Source organism: Brugia malayi, assembly GCF_000002995.4.
Source record: "Brugia malayi strain FR3 genome assembly, contig: Bm_v4_Chr2_contig_001, whole genome shotgun sequence".
Lineage (NCBI taxonomy): Eukaryota > Metazoa > Nematoda > Chromadorea > Rhabditida > Onchocercidae > Brugia > Brugia malayi.
In genome coordinates this window covers 9,694,734-9,722,600 of record NW_025062476.1, presented here as the reverse complement: position 1 = coordinate 9,722,600, position 27,867 = coordinate 9,694,734, and the positions used below count along the sequence as shown (strand labels likewise).

Here is a 27,867-nt window from a genome sequence, read left to right as displayed (position 1 = left end):
CGGCACTTTAGTCATTGCAGGTACGTTTAGACCTTCCGTCTTGATACGGCACGTACATTTCACAAGGGGAAAATTAGACCAGTGTGTAATTGTGCCGGAGACGTTCCCTGCAATTCAATCAGTATGGCAGAAGAAATGCTGTTTGGACATCAAAATGAAGCATTTGAGTATATGGACGAAAGGACGGATGATACTGTAACCACGGAATCAGGCTTCATAACCCCTACCAGAGTTCCTTATACACGATACCGATTGAAACGACATAACTACAAACTTAATACCGAAGGTATCAGCAAATCAGGGGATGAAGAAGTTGATAAGATGAAGAAATTGGACGAGGTAATAGTGATATTTTTCCCTTTCCAAGAGAGCTGATTTGTGGTAGTAATTCGTGTTGTTACCGTTACTTTTTTCATCCTACTTAGCCATATCTAAATGTAAAATTTCGTGAAATTCATTCCAGTCTTTGCAGTATCTCACAAAAATGTGATTTGTTACTAAACTTGGAGAGGCTAAATGAAATATATGAAAGTTAAAGTCCATTGGATAGTTGCTATTTTTGCGCTGTCATATTCTTTTATTTTTGGTGGTGGTGAGAACTCACTTCTGTTTATGTTGCAGGACTAATGCAGTGCTCACATGGAAATCATATGTTCATCATTCAAGTCTTTACATATTATTTTATAAGAGGAACACATTTTGAGCTAAACATGAATTTATCGAAATAATGTTATTATACAATGGTTTTTTCCTTGCAGTAAATGAATGATTGTAAAAATTGAAATGATTTCATTTTCAGAGTCCATCGGAAGATTTACCGTCGTCATGGTTGGGTCGTGTCAGAAAATCATTTCAAGGAGATTTCGGATCATTATGCTTGTTAACATTTCTCTATTTACTGCAAGGCATCCCTTTAGGTTTGATTGCGGCCATTCCACTTGTACTGTCCAGTAAACATGTATCATATGGTCAGCAAGCGGTCTTCTCATTTGCACATTGGCCTTTTAGGTATATTATACACTCTTGCTACGTATTTTTTGGTTTAAATGATAGTTTATATAACATAGAAAAAATATACCTTTCTGATAGTCGTCATGGAATATATTTTAACATTCTGAATAAATTTCGAAGTTATAAGCAGGATCATTGTGGAGTTTTCATTTTTCTTGTTAAACATATGCAGTGACTGAATTTTTTTAAGAATGTTTATTTTTTTCCAGCGTGAAGTTGCTTTGGGCACCAATTGTGGATTCGGTTTACTGGAAACGTATAGGTCGTCGGAAATCGTGGATGGTTCCATGTCAGTATCTTATTGGCATTTTTATGCTTTCATTGTCCTACAGAGTTTCCGAAATTATGGGTGATAATGGTGCAGGTAAGCTTTTTTGTTATACTTTTAAAGTGGAAATTGTACAAGAAGAGCAATTAGAGAAGTTATATGTTTGGATCTACTTATTTAGCTCTTTATAACTAAGCATATACAGTTATATTCTGCAGTATTCTTATTTCAGATTCAAAGCCGCCAAATGTGTTCTTATTAATGTTTTTGTTTTTGCCATTGAATTTCCTTGCCGCTACACAGGATATAGCCGTGGATGGTTGGGCGCTTACCATGCTTTCTAAGTGATTACTTGCAGTTTTGTAGTATACTAGTCTTATAGTTCTAATCTAATAGTAAGGTTAGGAACATATATTTTTATCCTATTCAAGATAGTATGTCCTTTTATCTTCGACAAATTAGATTATACTTTACTATATCATAATGCAAGAGTTTTAAATATTATGATTATACGTAATACTTTGTTACCATATTTTCATGTATGATTTCGTTTGTTTACACTAACATTACCATTTTAGTTGTAATGCATTGAATAACCGGACAAATCTTTTCTGAGTTTATTTGGATTTAACAGATAATATTGATGTTATAGAGAGAATGTTGGGCATGCATCGACTTGCAATGCAGCAGGTCAAACAGCTGGCTTTTTCTTGGGAAATGTCATGTTTTTAACGCTGGACTCACCCGATTTTGCCAATCGTTTCTTCCGTAATAAGCCGGAGCCGTTCGGCTTAATAAACCTATCCGGTTAGCTCTTTCCTGTTTTTTTTTTCTTGTTTTCATGTATGTTGCATATATTTTTCATCTATGTTTTTAGTTGTAAACGTAGTATGTCAGTTTTGAAATGAAAATTTAGTTAGGACACTGCTTTCTCTATCTCCGTATGTAGTAACGAGGATTAGATATTTGAGTTAGACTGCAATTTTGAATATTACGACAAATAAATTTTGAAATTACTTAACTATGTAGCAATTTTTTCTAATATTCCAGGAAAAACTTCATAACAAATTTTTTAGAAAACTCACTTTCTTGCAGTTAATTTAATTGAATGTAAAGAATTTTTTTACGAACAAAAAATATGTAGAAAGAAAAGAAGTTGGAAATATAACATCGTTTACTGTTTTGTATGAGAGAAAATCTAATCAGTACTTTTGTTACTCATATTACTATTCCGATGAGAATATTTTCAAACTCTCAGTCTTTGAAATTCTGGATTGGTTATTTATATAATGCACCGCCTTTAAAGATTCTTAATTTTTCTGAAATGCAACAAAACATAGATTTTTAGTGCAGCTAGTAACTAAAATTTTTCATTCAGTATGTAATTAGGATGAACATGAAACAGTGGCTTCATGTGTTTAGTTTTAGTGCAGTTTACTTTCTCCACTTAATGAATCCAAATATATTGATTTACTAGCCGAAGGGATTTTTTATATAGAATAAAATATTTTGAATTATTGACATAGTTTGTAGTAATCTCTATCAGTACTCTACTTGTTTATTTTTTCTTCAGTAAGTTGTCTACTTCAGTAAGAGTACAAGAATGCTTGAAGCGAAATAGAAGTAGACAACAGAGCTATTTTCCACTCCATTTCAGAATGCAGCAATTTGCAATAGTTCTTTTTAATAAAGGGACGGCGATAAAAAGAATGTTGTCTTTGATTAATGAAAAGAGGAGGATGATCGATATTGGCATATTAAAATTTGAACTGGAAGAGAACATTTATAAAAACAGCAAATAACGTAAATCATAAGGAATCATAGTTTGTAATAGGAAATCTTGATGAAAAGATGTATTTTATACCAGTTATTACCAGATAAACCCCGACTAGCTCGTTCGTCCTATCCAATAGAATGTGTCGAAAATCCTCAACTCGCAGCTGTAAGTAATTTGGGATAAATAAATAATGCATAAAAGCAATTTAACCAGCGTCAAAATGATAGAGGCCTCGGGGAAATCATTTATGTTGGAGTTTTGAACTATTGGATTTTTTCAGTTCCACCAGGAATTTATCCCTTAAAAGTAAGCCACTTCAGTCAGATTTCGAATAAGCAATAAAATTTCTCTTTTACTCCTAACAATTTGGAACTAATAAAGATTAGTTGAGGAAGAATGAAAAGGCGTCAAAACTTTTATTATATCATTTTTAGAAAGATTGTTTGAATGCCGCGGGTTTGTAACACGAGGCCTGGATTAATTATTCTGAATTTTCTTAGCCATTCTTAAAAATTTCGAGAGCATGCGTTTGAATAGCGCTTATTTCGGCAAAAATATTACATTATGAATTCTATAACATAATCCAAATTGAAACCGTCTGGCCACATCTTTTTAGGAGATTTACTGTCCATTGATGACTAGTTTAAGTAATTCCAAATGTATGAGTTGACATCCTTAAGTGTTTTTTTTAAATTATAGAGCTGCAAAAACGACTACTTTGAACTATACATTTTTACTCCTATGTATATTGTACAATTTATTAAAACAGAAAATGCTATAATATTGTTTCATCGTACATACCTTGTGTTAGCATATTGATCGTAAACAGCACTCATACCATAGCCGCCTCGATCACCAATAATAACAGCTGACCACCAGTTGCCAAAACGAATTTCAGCTTGCTCCTTCATATACCTTGCTTGATAGCTGTATTGGTGAGGAAAGAGACCAATTGTTTCTAATACAAGCTCGCGGAGCTTCTCCGATTTGCAGTTGTCCATTGTAATATGTGCTCCTTCAAATTTCTTATTCCTTTTTTAATGCCATTGGAAAAAAGTGATGAGCATATTTATAGTCAAAAGTAAACACTCAATGAGAAAAAACGTGAAGAGATATCAGTTTTGCATAAAGTGTTATAAGTCTTAAAAAATTAGTAGAAAGGAGAAGAATATACAAGCTTCCATGCTTCCATGTCTTCCATGTCTAAGTGAAGGATATTTGGATGGCCATGATTCGGACTAATGTTTTTGCTTTTTGGTGGATTAAAATTATGGATTAAAATAAGTCCACTAGTAATAATAATGAGTGGAAAATTTATGGAAAGGTGAAAGTGGAAGCGAAGTACACTTGAGTTCAATTTACAAATTTAGAAGGATTAGGATGAAAAGTTGGACATTATAGGACTCTATTTTCCTGGGAAGTTATACTGATGAGTAATAATTGCTAATCTACAACAATGATAGGAAGAAAGAATATATCAGACTGTTCATTTAATATAAAGTAGTGAGACGGGTGATATATTTTAAATTATGAAGAAGGGGTAGATATTTGAAGAAAAAAGCAAACTGACCGACGGTGTTTCCTTGGATGATAACAGTTGTGATAGCAACACATAACAGAAGTACGAGTAGAGAAGGGAGGTGTCGTATATCGCTGTAAAGGTGCATTGTTGTCCGCTTTCTTCGTTAAGTTTATAGCAATTGAGCCGACCACTTCTTGGGATCCCCGGGTTGTGTTACTGTTGGTGGCACACCGTAACTGTTCTCAGAAGATGGGTGACAACAATTATGACCCTAACGGAAATCTATGTTGATAGAGCTCAAACAGGTGAAGCTTAAGCTTTACAAGTTGCTTTTCTAATTCCTTATGCTGAATTAGATAGATTTGCGCATCCACTTCCTCAATCTGAGTTTAGGCTGTGAGTAATGATAGGATGGAATTCAATTTGTCGTTTAGAGCAGATTGCTCCTCAATTCTTAGGACCTGTTGCTTATTCTCGAATGCTGCTTTCATGTCTTTGTCACTTCCCTATTACTCACCCACTTTTCCTTGCCACTGCTGCTGTTGCTACTTTACTGTTCGCATTTTGTTCTATGTTACGCATCCGTTTGGTTCTATCATGAATCTCTGCTTCTAAATAAATTGAATTTTTTTCTCCTTTTTATTTTGGTCACCCAGTCTATTTCGTGAATGACTCTTAGCTTAATTCGTTCAAGCTTCTGAAAATATATGCTCTAAAAGTGTAACGGAACTTGTGGTATTGATATCAATGTTCGATTTCAGCTAGTGCAAAAATTTGAAAAGAAATAAAAGGTAACGTCCTCGTTTTCTCCGTCATATCTAAAATAACGCATTATCTAGGATAGCTATGTTCATAAGGATTTTTAATATTTCCGAAAACAGCTGTAAAATTCCTGACTTGTTCACGTTTTCATATCATTAATTAATGTGTAGGCGATCAGTAGTATTAGATTTATTTTGGTTTCGTTTATGGCTTTAAAAAATTTGAGATTTTTTCTTACTGATTAGATGGATAAGTATTTTACACGGATTCCACTTTTTTAGTGGTGGCTTCTTTGCAGTTTATGAACAATAATGTAAACTGTATTGCACAATATGAATTTACCTGATTTTCTTTCCAAACTACATTATTCTTATTCAAAGGAAATTATGGTATAATGACAGCTGCATAACCTTTCGATTGTTGGTGGTATAGATTTTATACTACAGCTCAAAATGCACAGTGAAGAAAGGAAATAAATTTAAAATTATGTAGTCCTACTAGACGGGCGAAATGCAGTGAAAAACCAAAACAAAGTTGGAGTATAGGATTAGAATTAGTTTTCAATTGCTTCAGTAGTTGTCTCGCTGTTGTTCTATTTTCTCCTCCTGAGTGTATCTTGCCTTCATTATACTTTTCCTACTCTTAATGTTTTACCTGTTTATCACTCTGCAATTGTTGATGACGCATTGTGCATTTTGTTCGCAGACACTGTTGTTTGCAATATCTTTAGACAAACATTTTATTTAGCATAAAATTTCACTGAAATTTCAGAATTCATTTCTACTGTTCTGCAGGTTTCATATTTTTCTGGGGATGGGTATTTCTGATCACAACAACGCTGGTACTCATTTTCAAAAAAGAAGTTGATCATTCCGTCATAGATAAGTCAGTTCTTCTATTTTGTTTATATACGTAAGATTTTTAGACATTTTTAGACAGAACATACATAAAATTCATTGTTTATATCTATGAAGGGGAGCAATTAAAGCTAATCCTAGCCCGAAAAGGGATGAAATTATGCCGGGATGAGATATAAATTTGTAAAGTAAGAGTTACACTGATCAAATTTTTATACTTCTAGAACTGCTGGAACATAACTGTTGTTCAAGTAAGTGCAAATGCTACTGTTTTTACTTATTGAGAAAAAGTTTAGAGCAACTGCTGATTGATTTATTATTTTAGAGATGATGCTGATAACAAGAATGAGGTGTTAGAGTTAGGAATTTTTCAAACCTATGCCGTTTTATGGAAAATCTTGCGGTTGAAGCCAGTTATGTGGATGGTCATCATCTTACTAACCGGAAAGGTAAAAAATACTGTGGATTACAGAACAAGACAGTAAATACAGCTACATAAAAAACTTGAATAGTGCATTTAATTTCTTGACTAAATCTTTTTTAATATAAGGGATTATGCATTATATATTTTTTTCTATGAAAATGAAGAGATAATATCATCACTTTATCTCTAGCGAGTACAGCTAATAGTGGTAGCTGATTTAAGTCAATGCTATAGTTTAAACTTTGGTGCTAGCTAGGGCAATGATATTATGATGAAATCTATGGCGAAGAATCTCAAGATATTTTAAATTAGGTGTTTGTTTTGCAGTTCGCATTTGCGGCAACTGATGGGATCACAGGTTTAAAATTAATTAGTATGGGTATGCCGAAGGATAAGCTCTCCAGTATTGCTCTGTTTTTGGTACCTTTGCAGGTTAGTTCCACGCTTCGATAATTAAGTATTTGTAAAAATGTGTTGCACTGTTTTCTTTCTATGCCATGTTTCAGGTATTGCTACCGTGGGTAGTTGGCAAATATATAGCCGGTCCGCGACCTCTGAATATTTTCCTCCTTGCTTATCCCTATAGGTTTGTTGGGAGTTTTGTTTAATTTAATGTGAATGACGTAATACTAACTCTTCTTTTTGTATATTACTTCTAGTGTTGGCTAAATAGTTCACTTCCATTATATATTTTTTATATATACATGTCGTTTAATCTCATGAAGTTTTTTACAACTAAATGTTTACCGCCAAAGCTTTCAGGATATTCTTGAGTGGGGTATTTGCAACAATGATTTGGTGCACACCTCCATTGTCTTCTAGAGACTTCCCAGCGTTGCTCTATGTTGTTTGGATCGTAGCATACTGTTTCCATCAAGTTTGTTTATCCATGCTTTTCTGAAAAACTTAACGGTATTCATAATGAAAATTTATGTATTTTACAACATGATTTAAGTAAATCGCTCCGGTAGAAATGAAACAGAAAGGACTTCTTTTCTTTTACAAGAATTACTTTAAAATGTCTTGCGATTTTCAGGTGGCATCCTATAGCATGTTTGTGTCACTTATGGCATTCTTTGCCCAGGTATCAGATCCAGCAATCGGAGGTACATATATGACTTTGCTCAACACATTAAGTAATTTAGGCGGTAACTGGCCTGTCACACTTATTCTTTCGCTTACAGACCATTTCACTTTTAAGAATTGTGTTGTTAAAGGGACCAAAACGTAAGTTTCAGTTTTTTTTTTTTTTATTACAGATTTTATGTGTGTAGGTCCCTTTAAATTTTACTAAAACATATTAGAATCCTTTGAATTCATAAAATTCTTCGAATGATTTGCAAATAATAGGAAATACTACTCTGAATGTGCCTTTCATTTCCATGTATAATTTGACCGATTATTAGTACCTAAAATAATTTAATACTTCATCCATCATACGCGGTAACTAAGAGCTATGAGAAATAATTGCACAGCTGACGAAATGCCTTTCGTCCACTTTAGCTTATTTATTTTGTATAAGTTTTTTTTTTCGTTTCATTTCTCTTCGAAATTTCAAGTTGCTTAATAATCTTCTATAGCATTCTTGGTTCATGCAATACTGAAGTGTCAATGAATCAATGCACAACAGAAGGAAATGTTTGCGAACTGGCTGTGGATGGCTATTATATCGCTGTTGCATTGTGTTCTGTTGTTGGAATTATTTGGTATAGATTGTCTTTTAGGAAAATTAGGTATTTTCAAGAAATACCACGCAAAGATTGGAGAATCGTAAAACGATAGACTATGGAATCTGCATATTTTTGGGATTTATAAAATCTTACATTTACTTTCAATCTGCAAATAATAAGGTGTATTTTAGGTTATAAATTTGTTTTGCAAGCTTTTGTCAAGCTACACCACAGTTTTTTATTCTGCTATCACTTTTAAACAAATCAGGAAAAAAGATTTCTCGTCTTATTTTAGCTCTTTTATTGCATTATGGATTTAAATTTTTACATTATTTCCACATTCTATTTCTAATTTCTGTACTGTTTGTACTGATATTCGTGAGAATTACTATAACCGATCATCAGTATATCTTTCTTTTGAGACCTTTATCTTGCTTTTTCTTTCGTCTTCAAACTGCTATTGTAATTGACATTGCTTTTAGTGGGTCAACTTCTAAGATATCTGGTGTGATCGACTAATTTATGTTTAACAAAAACTGCGTGACACCAGCTGCCAGTTTGAACTGATAAAGCAGTGGCTCGCAGTATAACTGTGTAATTCCAATTTAAGGTGTAACTAAATGCTTATCTGATTTCATCTCGTCAATTCCTGTGCTCATGCTGTTTTGTTGTAAACCAAAATTTATATTTATGCTGCGGTTTCTGATAAACAGGTGTTCGTTTTCTTTTTAAATTATATTGTCTATATTCCCAGTCTGTCTGGCACATTTTTGGTGTAATCAGGGTTGTGATAGTGGTCTAACTTGTTTCATTATTTGTTATTGTCACCTAATAATTATTTATTTTTGTGGAAGAATAGACGAGATCTGCATTTGTTTTTTCTCGTCTGTTCAGGAAACGTTTTATGCCCCGTCACTTTTGAATATATGAGCTACTTGCATGGCCGTTTGCTAATATTTTTATTTTTGATGGTACTCATATTCATGCAGCTTATTAAAATATCGCAAAAGTGACTGATCGAAAGCTGTCTGATACGGTTAAGTGTATATATATATATATATATATATATATATATGCTCGACTCCTACTCTGATTTCATTCGTTTTATAAAGCAGTAAAATTGTGTATCACACGCTGAACAGAAAACGTTTGATGAATATTATGTAGTGCACTTCGTTTAGTAAAAGTGTTGGTGTGCGGTTGGTGGTGTGAAGGTGATTGTTCCATTACATTAAAAATCGGAAAGAGACTCTGAAATCTAAAATTACTGCTTAGAGTACTTAGGGCACATGCTTCTCTGATTGTTCTGAATAGTCTGGAGAATCGTTTGGTACATTTATGTACATCTGTTCTATCTAAACTATTTACATATATATATATAGATTAGTTAGTTGATTGATTGACCTAGATATACAAATCTTTTAGGAACGAACTATCAGAAATTCTGAGAACCTGCGTAACTGAAATGTGCTTTACGTGTCATTGAAGTGAAAAGAGCAGGGTTCCTCCTGCTACTTCATCTAAAATACTGACAGGTTTCCATTAATAGTGCATTTTGCTGCAAGAAGTTATTTATAGTGACCTCATCGAGCAAAAAAGAAATGGATAAAACCTACTATGATCGATGGGCTGATAACGACTACGAGCAGGTAAAAGAACTCCGAAAGAATCAAATATCCTGGAAATCGATACTTTCAATTTTTGGATGATGAAATATTATATTACAAATCTTAAGAGTTTCTGCAATGATAGAACTTCAGTACAACGTTCGCAGAATGGGACAGAGCCGTTGTCCTAATTACACCACCAATCTACAGTATTACAACTAATAAATGATACTTTATTGTAAAATATGCTTCAGTTAACAGAGTCTTGTCGTCTTGGGCCGACTGATGGATCTAAAAGCAGTTTCAGTGCATCCCAATCCTTCGAAGTTTGGTTTTAATTGAGAAAAACCTGACTGTTGAAACTTACATAAATTTAAAATCCAGACCTATTTCATTCTTCTCTAAAGGAATTGCCACTATTTCTGTCCGATAAAGATAAGTAAGTGTACCCTGGCTGTTTAGAACGCTGAATTTCAAGAATCCTCTGAAGTTGAGCTTGAAATGAACCGATACTATGGTTTAACTGAAGTTGATTGCAGTTTAAAAGATGTAAGTTGTCACTTTTAGGATTGTCATAAAATTTCATGAATTCAGCATAGAAATTGCACATAAATAATACGGAAATAGAGAAAGATAACATAAAATACAATGTCTCTTACTTCAATGATATTCTACTCAAATATGCTTAAACAATACAAATATTAGATCTATCATGTCGATTTGATGAGACATTCCGGAGGAACATCTTCCAAAAAATAATAGAACTCAAAAGTTATTCTTGGAAAATTCCAGGCCATAATGCGGATGATTTATGCGCAAAAAGTGCTTAATAAAGTAACGCTAACAAATAAGAGTGCCGAATTCTGCCGACTGCTAGAAGATTTCATGCATAACATTGGAGGAATGCAAATGAAGCTAAAAGCTTTAGTAAATTAAAAAAAGAACTTCCCTTCTTAAAAGTTGAAAGGGTTTCTCAGTGCTAGCAGCGGGTTTCATCCACGTTCTTTGTGAATGTTGCATATTGAAAGGCTAAAAAAACCAAACCACCGAAATCTAATCGCCACAGCTCATTATTATAAATTTATTAAATAAAGCTAAACCATTCGCTACTTGAGGAGCTTCTGTGTTGTTATGAATCATCTTGACTTTTTTGTGTGAAAACATGCTGCTTCAATATTTATGAGTACTTATTTATCAAGGAAGTACTAACTGAAGTTTTTCTAGCTTTCACCATTTGCAAATATGGAACAATTTTGGACAGATCCCCTTCCCATGACCAATACCGATCACAGCACAGGTATTTTGAGCTCTATATCCTGCACGCACACAATTGGCCTTAATTTAAGACGTTGTCCAATGGATACATTCAGTCTCAAGAATGAAAAAAAAAAAAAAAAGATTTTCAGAGATTTCGAAATCTAATATTCCTCAATTGTTTTAGCAGGCACTACAACATCACCATTTGGTAATACGCCGATCAACGAACAAACATGAGCACTTCTGGTGTATCTCCTTCGCTTTTTTTGTCCAAATTAATTACTCTTACCTTCTTTGATGAGAGTTTTAAAAAAAACTACATGAGAAATTTTACTGAACGCTAACAAAATAAACAACAGATCGATTCACTTGCAACAATTCCTTAAACATTTTTCTCCTCGGAAATGGTTTCTTCGGTATGTTTACCCTTCAACAGGCCTGTTATACGTGCTCGCCCGGCAGCTTTTCTTTCAATCATCGCTCGTCGATCCTTATCCATCTTTAGTTTTGTCAGCGCTACCTTAAAAATTATGCTAAATCAACTAATCAATTAAATCAACTAAACCGAACAAAAACCACTAGAATGTTGAAAAATGCACATGATGCAATCATGATGCTAAACTCACTGCCTGACTATGCTACATGGAACTGAAACATACGGTCTTCACCAACCAGCAAGATGTATTCCTACGCATTTTAAAATTACACCATACAATGAAAATGACTTTGCTCACTTCAAAATTGCAAAGTCCATAGCAGCAAGCGATAAGTCAAGAACATTAAATTATGACAGTAGGTTACTTAGACGTGCATGAAATTAATCCCTCACTATCAATTATGTAACTGGAATGCAGCACCAATAACAATGTTGCAGTTCAAAGCATTATAAAAACGGTGAACGGTGAAATTGATAGAAAAAGGAAAAACCTTGGATGGATGGATTCCAATATGTACTGTAGAACCATTTGCTTTTTCACGAGTAATTTTATCAATGTGGATAACGAATTTTTTCCGGTAAACACGCATTACACGCCCAGCGTTTCCTTTATAATGTCCTCGAGTAACGGTGACTTCGTCATCTATTCTATAACAGAAATTCTTTCATCGAATTCACCGCAAATTTTGCATGTTATGAAATACAAAAACAATACACAAAAATTTTAAAGTTACATATTTCCTACCAGGATGTTAATAATGCAGCTGACACAATATAAATGATTTGTCTCTACTTTCCTTTTATTCTATTGATTTGGTTGATCAAACTTGGACTCAAACTAAACATGTAATTTACCTGATCGGTATTGAACGGATCCCATGCTTGTTACGTAAATCTTTGGTTAAAGGAGCACTCATCAATTTCCTCCTAATATGTGAAGGAGCATTGAAGTGTGCCTTACGAGCTTTCCTAGCTGAAGACGACACGAACTGATTTTGCTTCATTTTAATTTGAAGACCTGAAAAGCGTCGCATGCACAACAACAGGTAGTATAAATGGAAGTAAAGCGCAAGAAACTCCGCAAAATTCAACCACTCTAATTCATGCGAGAATGAATGACCTTCAAGATGAAGTACACTTTAGCTGAGTACCTCACATCAAATAACCAAACCCCGCACACCAACAAACCCCTACCCCTGATCTACCAAACAGCCCAATAGGAATCAATCTCCATCATACCTCTGTGATACTCACCTTATGCAAAATGACGGTAGCGAAATGAAAACTGCGTCTCAACCAGTTGAATTATGTGAAGTTCCTTAACATTTGAAACAAATCAGTGATACAGAGATAAATATGTAAATTGTAAAAGTTCTAATATTTGATCTGGAGACAAAAAATGACTGATCAGTCAATCAAGCGATGAACTGGAATGAATGCATCCATGGGCAGTCTGTCATTACTCGAAAATAAAATGAAGAAATTTTAGACTTCGTTAAGTATCTTTTCTTCTTTTTATTCGTTACTTTCAGACTTAATTAGAACGATATAATAACCATCCCATCTTTCTTTTTCCCCTCCATCTTTATTGCCATTTGAACATTTGGCTTTTGCGTTGCAACATTCGCTATTATTTTGACATTTTAGCATAGAAATTTGAATATTGGCGCTAATTTTGTGTTCGAGTGGAAAGGTTACTTTCTAATAGCTCACGTTAGATTTACGAGGTGGACACGTAGTTTACGTTAGATTTATAAAAAGCAAAGTTTTCGCAATGTTTGCTATGCAAATTTGTGTTGTGTGGTGAACAAATTTCCTTATTGATTAATTACCCACTAAGCATTATAAATGGTCGTAATAATGAGTGAATTCTGGTAATTCGCATTGCATGAAATTTTTGTATTATTATCATTAACTTTTTTTCACCCTTGATAGCTTAAACCTTTTAGTAAATGAATAGTTGTTCGTCCACAAGACTGGCAGGTACTATTGATTGTGTTTAGTCTGTTGAATTCACAGTAAAATTTAGCATGGAATAGTGTTGTTACTACACATCACTATCAAGTTCGGATAAAAATGAGGGTTAACGTGTTCATGCATCTTTTAAAATTACGTAAATTAGTAGTGACTAAGGGGCTGTAAGGATATAGTAGAAGTTATTCGTTTTGCAGAAGTTGTCTGTTCGAAGAATGGAAAGAGGGGACAAGGATCGAAGGTCATCGGTATGTTTTTGACATAAATATTAATTGGTAAGTAGTGGTAGTAATTTGATTCCTTTTTCTTTGGAATTGATTTTATGCTTTTGTTTTTTGGTATGCATTCAAATTATAGTCAAATTTTGCTTGTTGTCAAAGTATAATTGAAATGCGAAAACCGAGCACATGAAGGAAGGATTGACTAATCTCACATAGCAAAAAATATATGTTATTTCCAGATACTCAAGCCACATCATCCCCCGAACGTTGAAAATGGTGAGTTGTCAACGACAATAACGGCCACGGTAAAAAGACGTGTCAGCTTTCATACCGTTCGGACTGTTCAGTAAGCCATTTTTATGACATTTTATTAATTTGAAGTATTGTAAAACAACCGTTTTATAACACTTATATTAATGAATCTTGTCGCTTTCTTAATAGGCAAGAAGATAAAGAAGTGTTTCTATTATCTTAGTTTACTTTCACCTTCATTGTTTCAATCTAAAAAAAATTCTGGACTGAAGAAATGTTAGACCAAAACAAATCTACTTTAACAATCTACTTTCTCTTAACACTTTGCCGGTGCGTTATAAGATTGGAGCTATTTAAAAAAATATTAGTGAGTCAGCTTACTTTCAGTGAATAATTAGTTTGTATGAGTGATAACAATTTTTAGAGAATTTGACGTGGAACACAGTCAGATTGTACATTCTCCTCATAACGAACCTATGAAGTGTAAGTTTAAAGCTTTCCTTCTGGAACTTTCAAAAGTTTCTGTGGATATTATATACTTTGACTTCTAATCTTTCACTAATTATCCTTTGGTACTTCAATCTGCATTGTTTTAACATAGTGGTTTGCTATATTTCGTACGGTTACAGTCTGAGAAAGTTGAAGTCAGCTTTTTTTCATTTAAGATGCCAGTTTCTTTCACTTTGGTAGTGCTTTAATTGTGCTTTTCTTCTAAATGGATGTAATAATCTTCATTGTCTCATAAAATACACTTGAATTAACCACTGATTGCAGTGTACGATACGACAAGTTCGGATGGTTTAACTTCGGAGTAAGTCAAGCTGTTTGTTCATGGGTTGCCTCTTCAGTAACTTTTTAAAATGTCAATCTTTTTTGAAAATTGTTCCTTCCAAAATAAAAATGCTGCTCAGTATGTTTTATAAACGCTTCAGGCAAATGTCTGCTTCTGAATCAAATGACGGATATACAGCAGAAATGAATATAAACAGTAAGATTTTGACTAAATTTTCTGCAATCAACCCTCGATCTCCTGATTTATTTAACGTCCTAGCAATATGCTATTCTTATTAATTCTTGCTTAATTTTTGGGGTGTTGTTTGAATTGCAGAACTTAGCCACACAGTAGAGAATTTCATCCCCATTACTACATCTACACCACTTCTTCGCTTAGGAGGTCTGGATGATTTAAGCGATAATTCGACTCGTGGAGATGGAGATATTTGCGATGGTATGATTTCTAAGATTTCATTCCTGCATGCTTAACTTAGTTTCGTAATAAGCTACCTGCAATACAGTTGTAAAGTACATTTTTATAAACACTAAATTTTTATTATTTTTTTGTTACAGATGCTGGATACTGTCACTCAACAGAGTCTCATAACGGCACACGAAAAGAAGAAACAACTATTGCAGTGAACCACATTTCGAAAGTATATTTTTTGGTTATTTGTGTAGTTGTTTACATCGAATAAACATAAAATATGATTGAAAAGCAGTCACTGTTAGTGACTGTTTAGAACAATACGTCATAATATAATTCGCCGTGAGGAGTAAGCTCTTTAATCCCACCAAGGTCTCCAAAATAGAACAGTCTCGAGTAATCGATTGATCAACTATCAGGGATTAAGCTAATAAAAAAATAACGTTTCAAAAGAGGCTATTCTGTAACGTGTCTGATATAGCAAGAAATGAAGCAGAAAAAGACGATAAAGAAAGAGAAAAAAAAATAGGTCAAAACAAAAGTAATTTTTACTCTTCGGCCATATGCCCTATCGACAATTAAACGTCATCTTTTGAAGTTTTTCCCAATTTTTAGTGTTAATGTTCAGGAAATGATTCAGAATCAGAAACTGGATGTTTTGGAAGTAGAATCGATGGATATGAGTGATTCAAGTAATTCTCCAATAACGTCTGATGCTACCAGAAAACTCTTCAGACCATCAACCATCCACGGACATTTTGTAAAAATTTTCTATCTCGTTTAGTTTACCTTTTTGATTTTCGTGACATGCTACGAATGCTACTCCTTTCAGTGATTTGTCAAAAACGCTTTGATTTTGATTAATAGTAGTTAGTAGTTTAGTAGAAAATAGTAGTTAGTTTTTAGATGACAAGTCCAAATCTACAATCAGATATGAACGATGAAACCTTTGCATCAAATGCAACACGATTGATTTTCAAAGCTGACGGAAACAGTAAACTTGGAAGTGAAGCTACAAATAAGGAATTGAAAATAGATGTTGAAAAAATATCTGTGATCTCTCCATATGCAGGCACTGCTGACATGGTAAGGAAGCTAATTATTAATGAAATTTTTTGTTAAAGTAATTTAAATGGACGATAGGTACAAGATTAGGGTCCACTGCTTTTGGAAATATACAAGTTAAAATCTTCAGGATATTTCTTCTGATGATGGTCAGATATTCGAGGTACCAATGGATGCTTCTTTCAAACAACAATCGGTTACATCTAACATCGCCGATGAACCAACAAATGTTTTATTCGGAACTAATGGTGATATATATTGGATTTTGTTTGAAAAAGGCATTAGTATATCTTGCATTCAAATTTGTGCAAATGTTATTAACATCATTAATTTGATATGCGTTAAATCATAATTTTATAGTTAACTATCGACGATCCAGAATGGATTGGATTAACTAAATAATTTGAAAACTACGAGTAGAAGAGAGTTTTTTTTTATCCTATGTAATAGTTGTGACTGATTGATTTGCTTTGATCTATCTTATGATCCTATTACTTCAGTAAAGTTTAAATTCTTCTGAAGCAACTCATATTCCTTATCTACTGAAATTTTTTTTTTTTTAGTGGAAAAAGATACAGAAGTATCAAATCATAAAGAGGATTCAAAAAACATTGCTATAATTGATGACATTCATATTTCAGACAATGCTTCTTCAAATATGGTAATTTCAATTAATGTTTTCTCCAATTTTCTTTATTTTTCTAATTTCTTCAAATTTTCTTTAACTTTTTAAATATGCTTTTATGACTGGCAAAGGGACTGTACTTTATATGCTCATTTGGAAATTTTACAGTATATGTCGTGAACAGAGATCTTTTTAGGAATCAGTAGCTCATCAAGGCAGTGTTGCATGTGATCTAACGATGAAGTCTATTAATAGTACTGAGAAAATTACAAATTTTGCAGATGATATTACTTTTGAACTTTCTTCACAACTTGATCGCCAGCACATAGTTAGTTCATAAAAACTTGTTGAAAAATAGTGTCTTTGAGGAAAGGCTATAGAAAGTTAGGAGTGGTAAAAAGTTTAAATTTGATATAGCTGTGTATATCAGTTTGATTACGACTTTCGAATATTTGAATTATAGAACCTTCCGTATACGAAACTGCGTTTACTTCAGTATTAACAATAATTATTTACGTGTATGTTTTTAGTCCAATGAATTTCTTTCATTGGTTCGTAAGACATCACTTGATTCACCTGTTGCTCTGCCAAGGAAGAAAATTCGTTTATTTAGTCCAAAAATTATCCTTCCGCCGAAAACAAACACGTTACTAGTTGGGTCACCAAGAGTTTCTACTGTGAAGGCTGCTTCGATCCTTATCGTTTGTTTAAATTTTTTTTTTCTTTTGATTCAAAAGTCAATTGCAAATTGTAACAAAATTGAAAAACTATTTTTTAAACATTTATATAAATGTCATTGCAATTATTTTAAGGATAAAGCGGATCCAGCAAATACTCCTGGAAATACAACGAACATTGATAAGTCTACTGACAAGGTTATTACAAGTGATTATTAATTTATAATTAAGTCCCCAGGCTTAAATCCACTCTTGGAAGTGTATGATTTTATTATTCAAAAGTAGTAATGCAAATGTAGGAAGTAGTTTAAAAAGTAGTAAAGTTCCTAAAATACAGTGCGATTTACTATTTAATTCTTTATTTAAGGTTTTAACTGAAATCAAACATCGATTACGTAATAGCTTAAATCACTCTGGAGTATTCACTTTATCTGAACTTTCTGCTGATGCCACTAATAATGTCGATATGTTGTACGATATCCCCATGCCGGGACCGTTATTTCATTCGAATGAACTCGGAAGCCAAGGTGACTTCTCACGTAAAAAGTTGAATTCTCACTTAGAACGACGAATTTGTTGTAGATAATATGGATTTTACCAATAAAGTCAAAATGAACTTCAAATTTAAAAGACATTTCTATTTGCAAAGTAGTAATATATATTAAGATAAATCAGCGATATATAACGAAGTAAGTCCGACATTGCATATGTCAATACAACTTAGTGAAATTTATTTTCAACAGAATCCTTCAATAACGAACTACACACGGCTCTTGAGCAGTCCTACATTGAATCGTCTTCACTATCTTCGCATCGCTCTGAAATTGTCACAGCAGCTTTGGGGAATGAGTCAAGCTTCCTGACGAATCGTGTTGATACTGTGGGATTCAATATCAATTTTCGAACAATACCGTGTTTACGAATTAAGATAAATGAGCAACCGCAAATTATGGAACTTAAGCAGCTGATAACTACAAATTTACGTAAACGTATTGCTGAAGTTGTCGATAGGTTTAACTTTTTTTGTCCTTTTCAATTTCCATTTCTTTTAGTGCCATTTCCTCAGATTTGTTTTTACATAGGTGCAAGATAAGAATGAAAGGGAAATGAATTAAAATTTATTCAATTTCTGAACCAATGAATGTATTTCAGATGTAAAGGTCTAATTAACGTACAGCTTCCGAATTGTAACAACAAGAAAATCGCTGATTGTATAAGAACGTTAAATCCTAGAAAAGTTTGTCACATTCATTATTATTGTTTAATTTTCAGCTTACAGCAAGTTTTTTGCTACTGAAAGTTTCTTGATGGAAGAATATTTTAGGTGATGTACCTGCTTGATTTCTTTTTTAATTCTTTATGACTTCTTTTTTATTTCCTCTCTATTCATTCTGTCGGTCAAGCGTCATATTAGAATTTATTTTTAAATCTTGGCAAAATTCAGCTATCAAAAAAAGAAGCTAATTGGTTTGATGTGTGTTATCTAATGGCGCAACGTGAGTGGTTCATGTTAAGAGCTAAGTTGGCCATGCTGACGAGTGAGAAGTTAGATGTAAGTTTATTGTTAATTGCTAATTGCTAATTATATTTCTTTTCAGTGTCAAGGGTATTACTCTGTATGTAAACGAATGCTAACAGTGGCATATCACTTTTTTTAATTTTGATGAGACATGTGAATCATATTCTTGAAACTGTTTGAATTGTTTTTCCCTTTAAGCATCAAATTTGCGTTATTGATTCTTCTTTTGGTTTTTGTGTTTTTATATATATCATTTTTTAATGATCAGGCAATAGACTACGCGGTGTCACTAAAACTTGCCGGCTCCCTTACAAAAACCATCATAAGCTATACAGGAATGAAATTAGTAAGAAACCCAAATGACCTACCGCGATAATTTTTTTATATATCTCAAACTTTTTTTTTTATTTATTTGGAAAGGATTATTTTTTCCATTACAGGAATTGCTACTTGAGACGAAAGCTGAGTCAGAGCAGAAAAAACAGTTGACACAGTCTGTGAGGGATTGTGAACAAAGTTGTGACGGTATAAATTATCGTAATAGTAATAGATACATCGTATTTTTCTAAATTGTTCACATTTTGTCATATTTTGAAAGTGAGTTTCGTTCTGATAATATGTTTATTTTTCTGCAGAAGTAATGCGACGTTATACTCATCTGAAATCATTAGATGAAGTTGTGGATAGTGAGTTGCGAAGTGAAATGAAATTTGACGAGTTAAAACATGCAAAGCGTGTTGGGCATCTAGAAATTGCACAGAAGAAATTGGAACTTACGAAGAAGCAAAGTGCGGTAAGTTTAAGATATTATAAGAGTAGGTGAATCAAAGTCAAAATTTTCTGCTTTTCTAAAAGGCGATGAAGAATGAAAAAGTGAAAAATTGAAGCATGAAATATCTTCGGTGCTTTAAAGTAGCTAACTTATATGCTTATCTCTTCTTTTTTTTTCCAATTTTCCTTAACGTTAGAGCTTTTTTCCAGTTTTCTATTTAAATGATATATTCAATGCGACATTCAAATATATTTTGTAAAAATTTGGAATATTTTCTTACTTCTTGTTTCAGCGACTAGAAGTTTTGTTAAAAGAATATGATAAAACTAAATCTGCAATGGAAGCACAGATGGCAAAGAAAGCTGCACAGCGAATGGAATTTTTACGAAAATATGACGAAGATGTGACTGAATATCGAGAATTTTTGTCTGAAAAGGAATAAAGCTGGATTTTATAAGATTCATTCATATTTAATTATTTCACCATGATCTCAGTCAGTTTTTTGTCTTTTTTGTGTTTACTCTTAATTTTTTTTTCTCATCGATTCACCTCTATTATTATACTTAGCACTTTTTTAAAATTTCCTCTATTTTTTGTCGCAAGATGAACTGGAGGAAGCATGTCACTTATTTTCCTTTATAGTATAGGTAGTAGGTGTTTACCTAGTTCCGGAATTCTTGCAGACATGGCTGTATTTGGTTGTATGTGACTGTATGTTCAGGAGCAATCATGAATTTAGAATTGTCGGAAAATGTAGAATGTGCCAAATCAGTGCATTTGAGAGACAGTGAAGCGACTTTTACAATCTTATCAAAAAACCCTGTGGTTAGATTAATTTCATCATTATCGCTGAAGCATAACCGATGAAATGTTGTGTGAATCAAAGTTATTTCCAGAAAGTTATTGTTTCAAGTGCAGAGAAGTAGTTCATTTTTGTGTACCATGCATCAGTTACTTTTTTATCAAAATTTTGATCTAATTTTCTTACAAAATTTCTTTCTTTGGAAATTTTTATCAAACTGTAAACCATATGGGAATAAAATACATAGTTGTAGCATGATAAATTTAACATAAAATATTTGTGGAATCTCCACCGGAAAATAAGTCGGATAATTTAGGATAATTGAGAAGGGAAAAAGGGAAATTACCTCGAATCTCCACCGGAAAACAAGTCGGATAATTTAGGATAATTGAGATAATTTAGGATAATTGAGAGAGAGAGAATTGAGAAGGGAAAAAGGGAAATTACCTCGACTGGAATATACCTATTAGGTGATTTAAGTGATCGTTACACATAGCATCTTCGTATAACACTACACATTAACTGACATGTTAGTATTATAACAAAGATCATTGTAGCAAGTGTGCTCTTCCGGACACAGGCCGTTGATGCACGGGCCGACATTTCTTCCTAAAAAATTGCACCGAAATTTCGACTATTAGTGCTGATTAAAAAATAAACCAACACTTCATGCAGTGAATCTTCCCTTTCTGCAATGATTTGTGATTACTTTCTACTGGCTTATTCGTTCTGACTTCTTTCATATTGAAAGATATTTTGTAATAGTCTTTACCCACAAATCGAAGAAATTCTATTTATTGCGAGATGATAAACTTATCTGCGAAATGGTTGAGTCTTTTGTCTATGCTCGTTGATTAATTATAAGGGAAAATTCTCAACCTTTTGTAAGATTCTCAGAGGGAGTTTGGTTCTTGATGCACTCGTTACTTATGCATTTATACTCAACAGGGCAGAGATTGTTCACACACGGCCCTATTTTCTCCAGCTTTTCTCGTTTCGTATCTGTAATAATACAATAATTTCTGTTATTGGAACGTATATCCATTCATAAATAAACTAATGTTTCTGGTTAGTACAAAATTTTGGCTAGAAATGGAAAACAATGTGGGAATTAAGGATTAACAAATTTGATAGGAAGCCATAGCAAGTATGAATTTTTACTTTAATAATTTATCATATCGATGTTTATCAGTAGTACTATTCTCAGAATTTCTATTTTTTCAAAAAACATTCCTTGTAATTTTAATGATTGGGGCTTATAGATTATCTGCTTGAGGAAAAGTACTTCAAAAATTTGTCATGTGATATTAACGTCCTACAAGTTTATTAGAATCAAATGTGCATATGATTGTTTTATTCTAAGAGTAATACAGTCCAGTGCTTTAATGGTAATTTTGAAGATGGAATACCTGTTGGAAGTGCTGAAGTAACAAAAACTATCGAAATTATTATAAAGATTATTCTGGTAGTTGACATCAGAGAGTGTTGTAAATAGTTTCTTGGAATTGAACTGAACATAGAATTGTGTAATGAAGGGAGCTGAGAAATGGGTTTTATACCGTTTTTTTGTTGCTAATGTTGATATTTAAAAAGATTGAGAGAATAGACAAAATGAGAGGATTGAAGGGTATGGATGATAATGATGCAATTTGTTTGATATAGTGTTGGCGAGTAAGATGCTTCTTCTTGTTTGCTTTGATAATTGAAATGCTCGCAAAATGAAGATGCAAAGAGGAGCAAATTGCTGCTCTTATTAACTAACCGATTTAATTTGTAATTGGAAAGCGTTAATTGCTAAATAAATAAGAATTTTTCTTCACGAAGCACAAAAGAGACAGAGAAAAGTTGACACGATCAAATCAAAGAGCATCGCTACAAAATCTCTTTATAGTACTGCTTAATTTTACAAATGCAAATTTAAATCAGAATATACTGGTTTCTATTTTCTTCCACAAGAAGGTGTAGTAGGTTATAACAATTAATTCATTCTCATAATGGCTGATAAACCATATATTTTGGATTTGTTCTTTTGAAATATATCTGACAGAAATTTATATGGAAGTTTTTATTTGATGGCTACGTATAGTTGAATTTCGCTTATTTCTTTCTCACAAGAAGAAATACAAATACATCATATAAAAGTTACAAGAAGAAAATTACGAAATCAACCATTTTTCTTTTTTTAAATTTCAAGAAAAAAAAATGCATGGTCTCTAGAATCATTGCTTGGTGAGGAAAAAATAAGCGACATTCAATATTTTAAGTTTTAGATTTAGTAAGTTTTAACTTATTGCAATGTATAACTTGAAGTAAATATCAGTCAGATCCAAAGGATAGTCGAGAAAGAAATGAATTCCACCAATACAAAAACAATATTGGACGAAAGATGCAATATGAAAACTCTTTTTCGACTGTTATTCGAATAAATATGTACATTAAAATTGTGAAACAACATTGCAGTATGTAAACAAACAATTCTGTTCGCAGTCTTAATTTGAATGAAACTCAATAAAATATGAAAAAATGCAACAAAAAGAAGTAGTCGGAGTGTTGAGGACTGAGATTTTTGTTGCGAACAAAGAACTGAAGAATAACATTTACCATCCAAAGATTATAAAATGTTGGATTATTCTGTCAAGTAGCATCTATTATTCCTGGGGTAACATATGGAATTGCTTGGACATAAGCCTCGGAGACATGGACCAATGCTTTTACCTGAAGAAATAAGAATAAAGAAACCTCGAGAAAGGTTAACTTATTACTTAGAAGAATTCATATCTAACTATTTCACGAATTGGTGCAGTATTGAATTTCTTTTGCTAGACGATAAAAGCAAAAAATTTAATGTTAGAACTTATAAGATTCTGTGATTTTGTATCAATTTAAATAAAATGTGTTTATAATTAAAACAGAGAAGAATCAGTTCAATGCAATACTATCATCGAATATATTCAAAATTTCATTAAAACCCGGTGATGTCTTTCTTTCAAAACCATATATTGGACATTTAGGATTGTACGGCAGTGTTAGCGATCTATTTAATATGAGACAATTAATGTATACAAATTTTTCGCCTTATTTTAAAAAACAAATAGCGATCTGTTAAAAAATCAACCTTTAATTTTTTGGCCTTCTTCTTCAACACACTTTATTTTTTTGCATGTGTAGCCTTCAGCACAGAAATTAAATGCACCTAAACAAAATCCTGGCTCTTTCGGTTCTTTTACCTTCGATCCTGAAACTCTTCTTGATCTGATTTTTCACTATATTCCGTTCATAACATATTCGAAGTGGTCTACAAAAAACAGTAACTTTGAAATGTTTACTTCATGTTCAAAGATCAGTATCATCAATAAAAAAATCATGAAATTTTTTAATTTATAAATTTTTAACATGAAATCTTCCAATTTGGAATTTTCTATGAAATTTTCGATCCGAAAGTCAATGTAAGCCACATTAGACAATGTTTTCACTATTCTAATGAAATTCAAAGATGACAACGAGGTATAATGACAAGAACTATTCTAGGTTTTGTGTTTTCCAAAGCCTTCTTTATCTCCGCTGATACTCTTACAAATAGCAATAAAATGTCATACAAATTGAATAGGTATAAGTTATTTAATTCTAGTGCATTAGTAAAGTGAATACCTCGTGAAAGTGCATTCCCGGAAATGGCTGGGAAAGTTAAAATTGTAATCACAGTGATGATTTGTATGGAAGTAGTGAACATTGTTGAACGAAGAATGGAGTTGCTGAGCAGAAGATGGATAATTGAAGTGAATGAGGAAGAGGAAATCGAAGGAGACTTCACTGAAATTGTTTATTCTTTCTGGTTCAGTTATGAACAGATATGGTGATCAAGTATTTCAAGAGAAGGAAGTCGAAGGAATAGGAATGGAAAGTTGGATAAGATGATGTAGTTTAATGCAAGGAGCATCTCAAAGGTCAACGAATATGATGATCAGAATTGCCAACAATGTAAAAAAAAAGGTCACTGCGTCACTGCAAAATTTGAAGGAGACAGTGTTATAAGTGTACCAACTATATATTACAATGAGATAACCATTTTGAAATGCTTCTAAATATCTTTTCATTTTCAAACCAATAATCGCAGTTAGAAATTTCTATTTCCTGTAATACTTATCGAATATTTTATCAATTTAATGTCACCTGAGAATCTTCCATCTAAAAATATAAGGAAGAGGAAATCGAAGTAATTCACTCTAAAAAATGTAACAGACATGAATAGATCCGTTTGCATTGTGAACACATGCGCAGAGCACAAATATCTACAAATAGAATTTAAATATCCTCCTGGCAAAATTTTCAAGTACTATCATAAAAACCATATCCCTAAATCTCTGAATCTTTCTCTAAATCTAAAGCATTTTTTTTTTTCATGCCACTGTGTTTTCAGGAAAATTTTTGAGTAATATTTTTATTTTTCCAAATTCTGTTTCTTCAATCAACGAATTTATCATCTGTCAATATTCGGCTTGTTAACTAGCCAGCATTTTAACCGAATGTTTTGATGACTAATATCAAATTGCATCATATGCTGAGCATTTACTAAAATTAGGAAAATACCTTTTGCGAATGTTTCCGCAAATCATTGAGGATACCAGCCAAATTTTTTTTGACAAAGCAGAAATTATCTTTTTACAATTAATTTAAGGACAAAATTGATTGCAATATTCTGACCTGGTAAATTTAGTAGCTTGTTGAAATCAGTTCTACAAGATGCAGTGTTACAATTGATGAAACGATTATTCAGCTACTCAGCATCAACATTTAATAGCGTTTAAATTCTTTTCAAAATTTTTTCAAACACAAGCATCTTGAAAACGATATGTTAGAAGACGAAAACTCCCGCCCGATCCATTTTTACTTCAGAAATATTAAACGAAACGTTTTATAGAAACCCATCCTTGATAATGCTATAGCGACGATCCTTAGAATCCAAATGGATAGTGGAAACTTTCTGGCAAAATACTGGGCACTAGTTTTACCAGAAACAAAGTACATGTTAAAGTTCAAAGGAAAGGTTAAACAAAGAGGTGAGTGCTCGCTCTATAAATATGTCACAAGACGCTGGATTACAAATCGGCGTTTTGCATAAATATAATATATGGGGATTGATTTCTTATTAACAATGTTGGTAACGAACAATTTCATCAACACTTCCCATTCAAGAATCATCTGGTCTGAAGTTTTTCGGTAGGACAATCCAGATAGGATCATGCAAGTGTTTTGAAATATCCATTTATGAAAAAAAGAGAACATGATACTATTACTGTAAAACTGCTTTGAAACACAAAACCATGCAATAAATTTCACGATCAATTCTACCCACACATGATGACTACAGCATTTGGTAATGTAAAAACAAAGAAACATTTTCAATGCTCCGAAACAATTTAAAATACTTTTCTCTGTAAGTGGAAACGAATTTTTTTTACATAAAAAAAGTACAAACATATAATAATTCTAACGGTCTCCACGAAATCGAATGGAATGTACTTTCACTTAGTTGAATACACATTTAAGCAAATTAAAATTAGTAAAAAATTTGAAGAAAAGTCAAATGGTTGATTTAAATAAAATAGTATGCGGCATCCCAAATTATTATTGTTCAGCTTTGTTTTCATACGAAGCGGGTGATCCGATTGATTGCTAAGTAGGGTGATAAGGCGAAACAAACGGTCCAGGAACTTGACAACGATTAAAAAATGGGCGATTTTGCACTGAAGCTTGACCCAAGCGAACGAATTACCTACGTTGGGAAGAAGCTTGGAGAAGAACCCTGTCCGACAACACTAAAAATTACGAATCCTACTTCGGTCCGTGCAATCTTCATTCCTTCATTTCATTTTTCTTCCTCTTTTAAAGTTCTTTCCAGTATCATTCCAAGCGACTTTCAGGATCGGCAGGCGTGCAAAGTGAAATGCACCTCAAACGAAATGTTCCGTATCCGTCCTCCAGTCTTTGCGCTGAAGCCTGGTGAAGAGACTGTCGTCAAGGTTGGCACAGATACCTTAGATAGTGAAATTCTTTCGCCAGCTAAGTTTCTGGAAATTTTTTCGAACTTTAAGCAAAACTTGATGGTTCACATTTATAAAGGGAAAATTACAAAGATAACTTTCTAGTTAACTTTCAATGCGGGAAAAACAGTACCCGACAGTGGGAAACACTACTTTGCAGTGTACTATATAAAGGCGACTGACGAGAACAAGGCACCAAGAGCGTGCTGGTCAGATCACAAGGGAGATCCAAATGGGACAAAGAGGTAAAGTGAGCCTAGGCCTTATGATAATAAGACAGTTATAACAATGATAGCAAAGATGTTAATTGTTTGACAAGAAATGATTGGGACCACATTTTAGACTCTATGTTGATTTCAAAAAGGAAGAAGGCGATGAAAAGAAGGAAGAGGCTGAGAAAAAGGAAGAGGAGAAAAAAGAGGGCGAAGAGAAAAAGGAAGCTGAGGAGAAGAAGGAAGAGGAGAGAAAGGAGGAGAAGAAGGAAGAAAAGAGAGATGAGAAAGAAGAGGAGAAGGTTAGCTTTGTTACAAAAGCTTGATTTTAATTTGGGAACTTAATCGAAGCTTAGCTTCTTTTTTCATCCTTTCCGAAATTCAGTTCTTTTTCACTCAATTAATTACTATACTTCTCTAATTAAACTGAGCAGAAGAGTAGCAGAATCTTAAATTATTTAAATTTTCAAATCTAGAAGACTGGTGTATTACAGAAAGAGGACAAGAAAGAAGAAAAGAAAGAAGATGAAAAGAAGGAGGAAAAAAAGGAGGATGAAAAGAAGGAAGAAAAGAAATGAAATGCTATCATATTTAGAAGGGAAGCTTTTGCAATTAAATTAGCAGCGGAATTGCAATTAGTGACGAACTTTCATGATTCTGAATAATTGTAACTAGTTACGAAATTTCATGATTTCTAAAATGTTTAACTCTAATTGGGAAGTAAGCTTTGACCTCACAATCTCCTTCAACGTCCTTTTAATCTCTCAGGAAGGCATTTCTTTCCTCATCTAAACTCTTCCCTTCTTTAATTGAAAATGTACAGTTCACGCACACCTGAATTAATTAATGGATGGATCATGGATCACTAACAACAACAACGACGTACAACGATATCTGCTAGGACCGTCAAATCAA

At 33.0% G+C, this 27,867-nt stretch overlaps 7 protein-coding genes across 7 annotated transcripts; 3 read left to right on the top strand and 4 right to left on the bottom strand.

The window, feature by feature from the left end:
• Positions 1-123: 123 nt before the first annotated feature.
• On the top strand, positions 124-11,392 carry Bm6024 (Protein C21B10.09 in chromosome II, putative; the record flags this gene model as incomplete). The annotated part of the gene is made up of 19 exons (XM_043079084.1): positions 124-339; positions 800-1,008; positions 1,221-1,375; positions 1,512-1,623; positions 1,932-2,086; positions 6,135-6,225; positions 6,523-6,646; positions 6,949-7,053; positions 7,128-7,207; positions 7,384-7,498; positions 7,658-7,848; positions 8,202-8,327; positions 9,459-9,505; positions 9,870-9,940; positions 10,153-10,224; positions 10,361-10,447; positions 10,691-10,825; positions 11,123-11,195; positions 11,340-11,392. The coding sequence occupies 19 exons, from the start codon at positions 124-126 to the stop codon at positions 11,390-11,392; spliced, it is 2,217 nt and encodes a 738-aa protein (XP_042935018.1).
• Bm6025 (Uncharacterized protein) lies at positions 3,168-4,723 on the bottom strand (the record flags this gene model as incomplete). Its single annotated transcript, XM_043079085.1, has 3 exons — positions 3,168-3,219; positions 3,858-4,071; positions 4,627-4,723. 3 exons carry the CDS (start codon positions 4,721-4,723, stop codon positions 3,168-3,170), a joined length of 363 nt encoding a protein of 120 aa, XP_042935019.1.
• Positions 11,393-11,537: 145 nt separating the features above from the next.
• Positions 11,538-12,595, bottom strand: Bma-rpl-26 (60S ribosomal protein L26, putative; the record flags this gene model as incomplete). The annotated part of the gene is made up of 3 exons (XM_001900830.2): positions 11,538-11,675; positions 12,083-12,239; positions 12,447-12,595. 3 exons carry the CDS (start codon positions 12,593-12,595, stop codon positions 11,538-11,540), a joined length of 444 nt encoding a protein of 147 aa, XP_001900865.1.
• A 1,185-nt stretch (positions 12,596-13,780) lies between these two features.
• Bm9818 (Uncharacterized protein) lies at positions 13,781-20,339 on the top strand (the record flags this gene model as incomplete). The annotated part of the gene is made up of 21 exons (XM_001900832.2): positions 13,781-13,813; positions 14,026-14,132; positions 14,463-14,521; positions 14,813-14,849; positions 14,971-15,026; positions 15,147-15,266; positions 15,386-15,468; positions 15,868-15,999; positions 16,146-16,325; positions 16,435-16,552; positions 16,868-16,965; positions 17,126-17,257; positions 17,460-17,630; positions 17,742-17,804; positions 17,974-18,133; positions 18,350-18,617; positions 18,759-18,843; positions 19,051-19,158; positions 19,566-19,650; positions 19,761-19,918; positions 20,190-20,339. The coding sequence occupies 21 exons, from the start codon at positions 13,781-13,783 to the stop codon at positions 20,337-20,339; spliced, it is 2,403 nt and encodes an 800-aa protein (XP_001900867.2).
• An 871-nt stretch (positions 20,340-21,210) lies between these two features.
• Bm450 (Uncharacterized protein) lies at positions 21,211-22,175 on the bottom strand (the record flags this gene model as incomplete). Its single annotated transcript, XM_043079083.1, has 3 exons — positions 21,211-21,308; positions 21,579-21,701; positions 22,109-22,175. The coding sequence occupies 3 exons, from the start codon at positions 22,173-22,175 to the stop codon at positions 21,211-21,213; spliced, it is 288 nt and encodes a 95-aa protein (XP_042935017.1).
• Positions 22,176-23,325: 1,150 nt separating this feature from the next.
• Bm94 (Uncharacterized protein) lies at positions 23,326-24,429 on the bottom strand (the record flags this gene model as incomplete). Its single annotated transcript, XM_043079082.1, has 3 exons — positions 23,326-23,414; positions 23,815-23,934; positions 24,348-24,429. The coding sequence occupies 3 exons, from the start codon at positions 24,427-24,429 to the stop codon at positions 23,326-23,328; spliced, it is 291 nt and encodes a 96-aa protein (XP_042935016.1).
• Positions 24,430-26,428: 1,999 nt separating this feature from the next.
• Positions 26,429-27,530, top strand: Bm8178 (MSP domain protein with Glu-rich domain; the record flags this gene model as incomplete). The annotated part of the gene is made up of 5 exons (XM_001900833.2): positions 26,429-26,539; positions 26,621-26,719; positions 26,846-26,985; positions 27,083-27,254; positions 27,447-27,530. 5 exons carry the CDS (start codon positions 26,429-26,431, stop codon positions 27,528-27,530), a joined length of 606 nt encoding a protein of 201 aa, XP_001900868.2.
• Between the last annotated feature and the right edge of the window lie 337 nt (positions 27,531-27,867).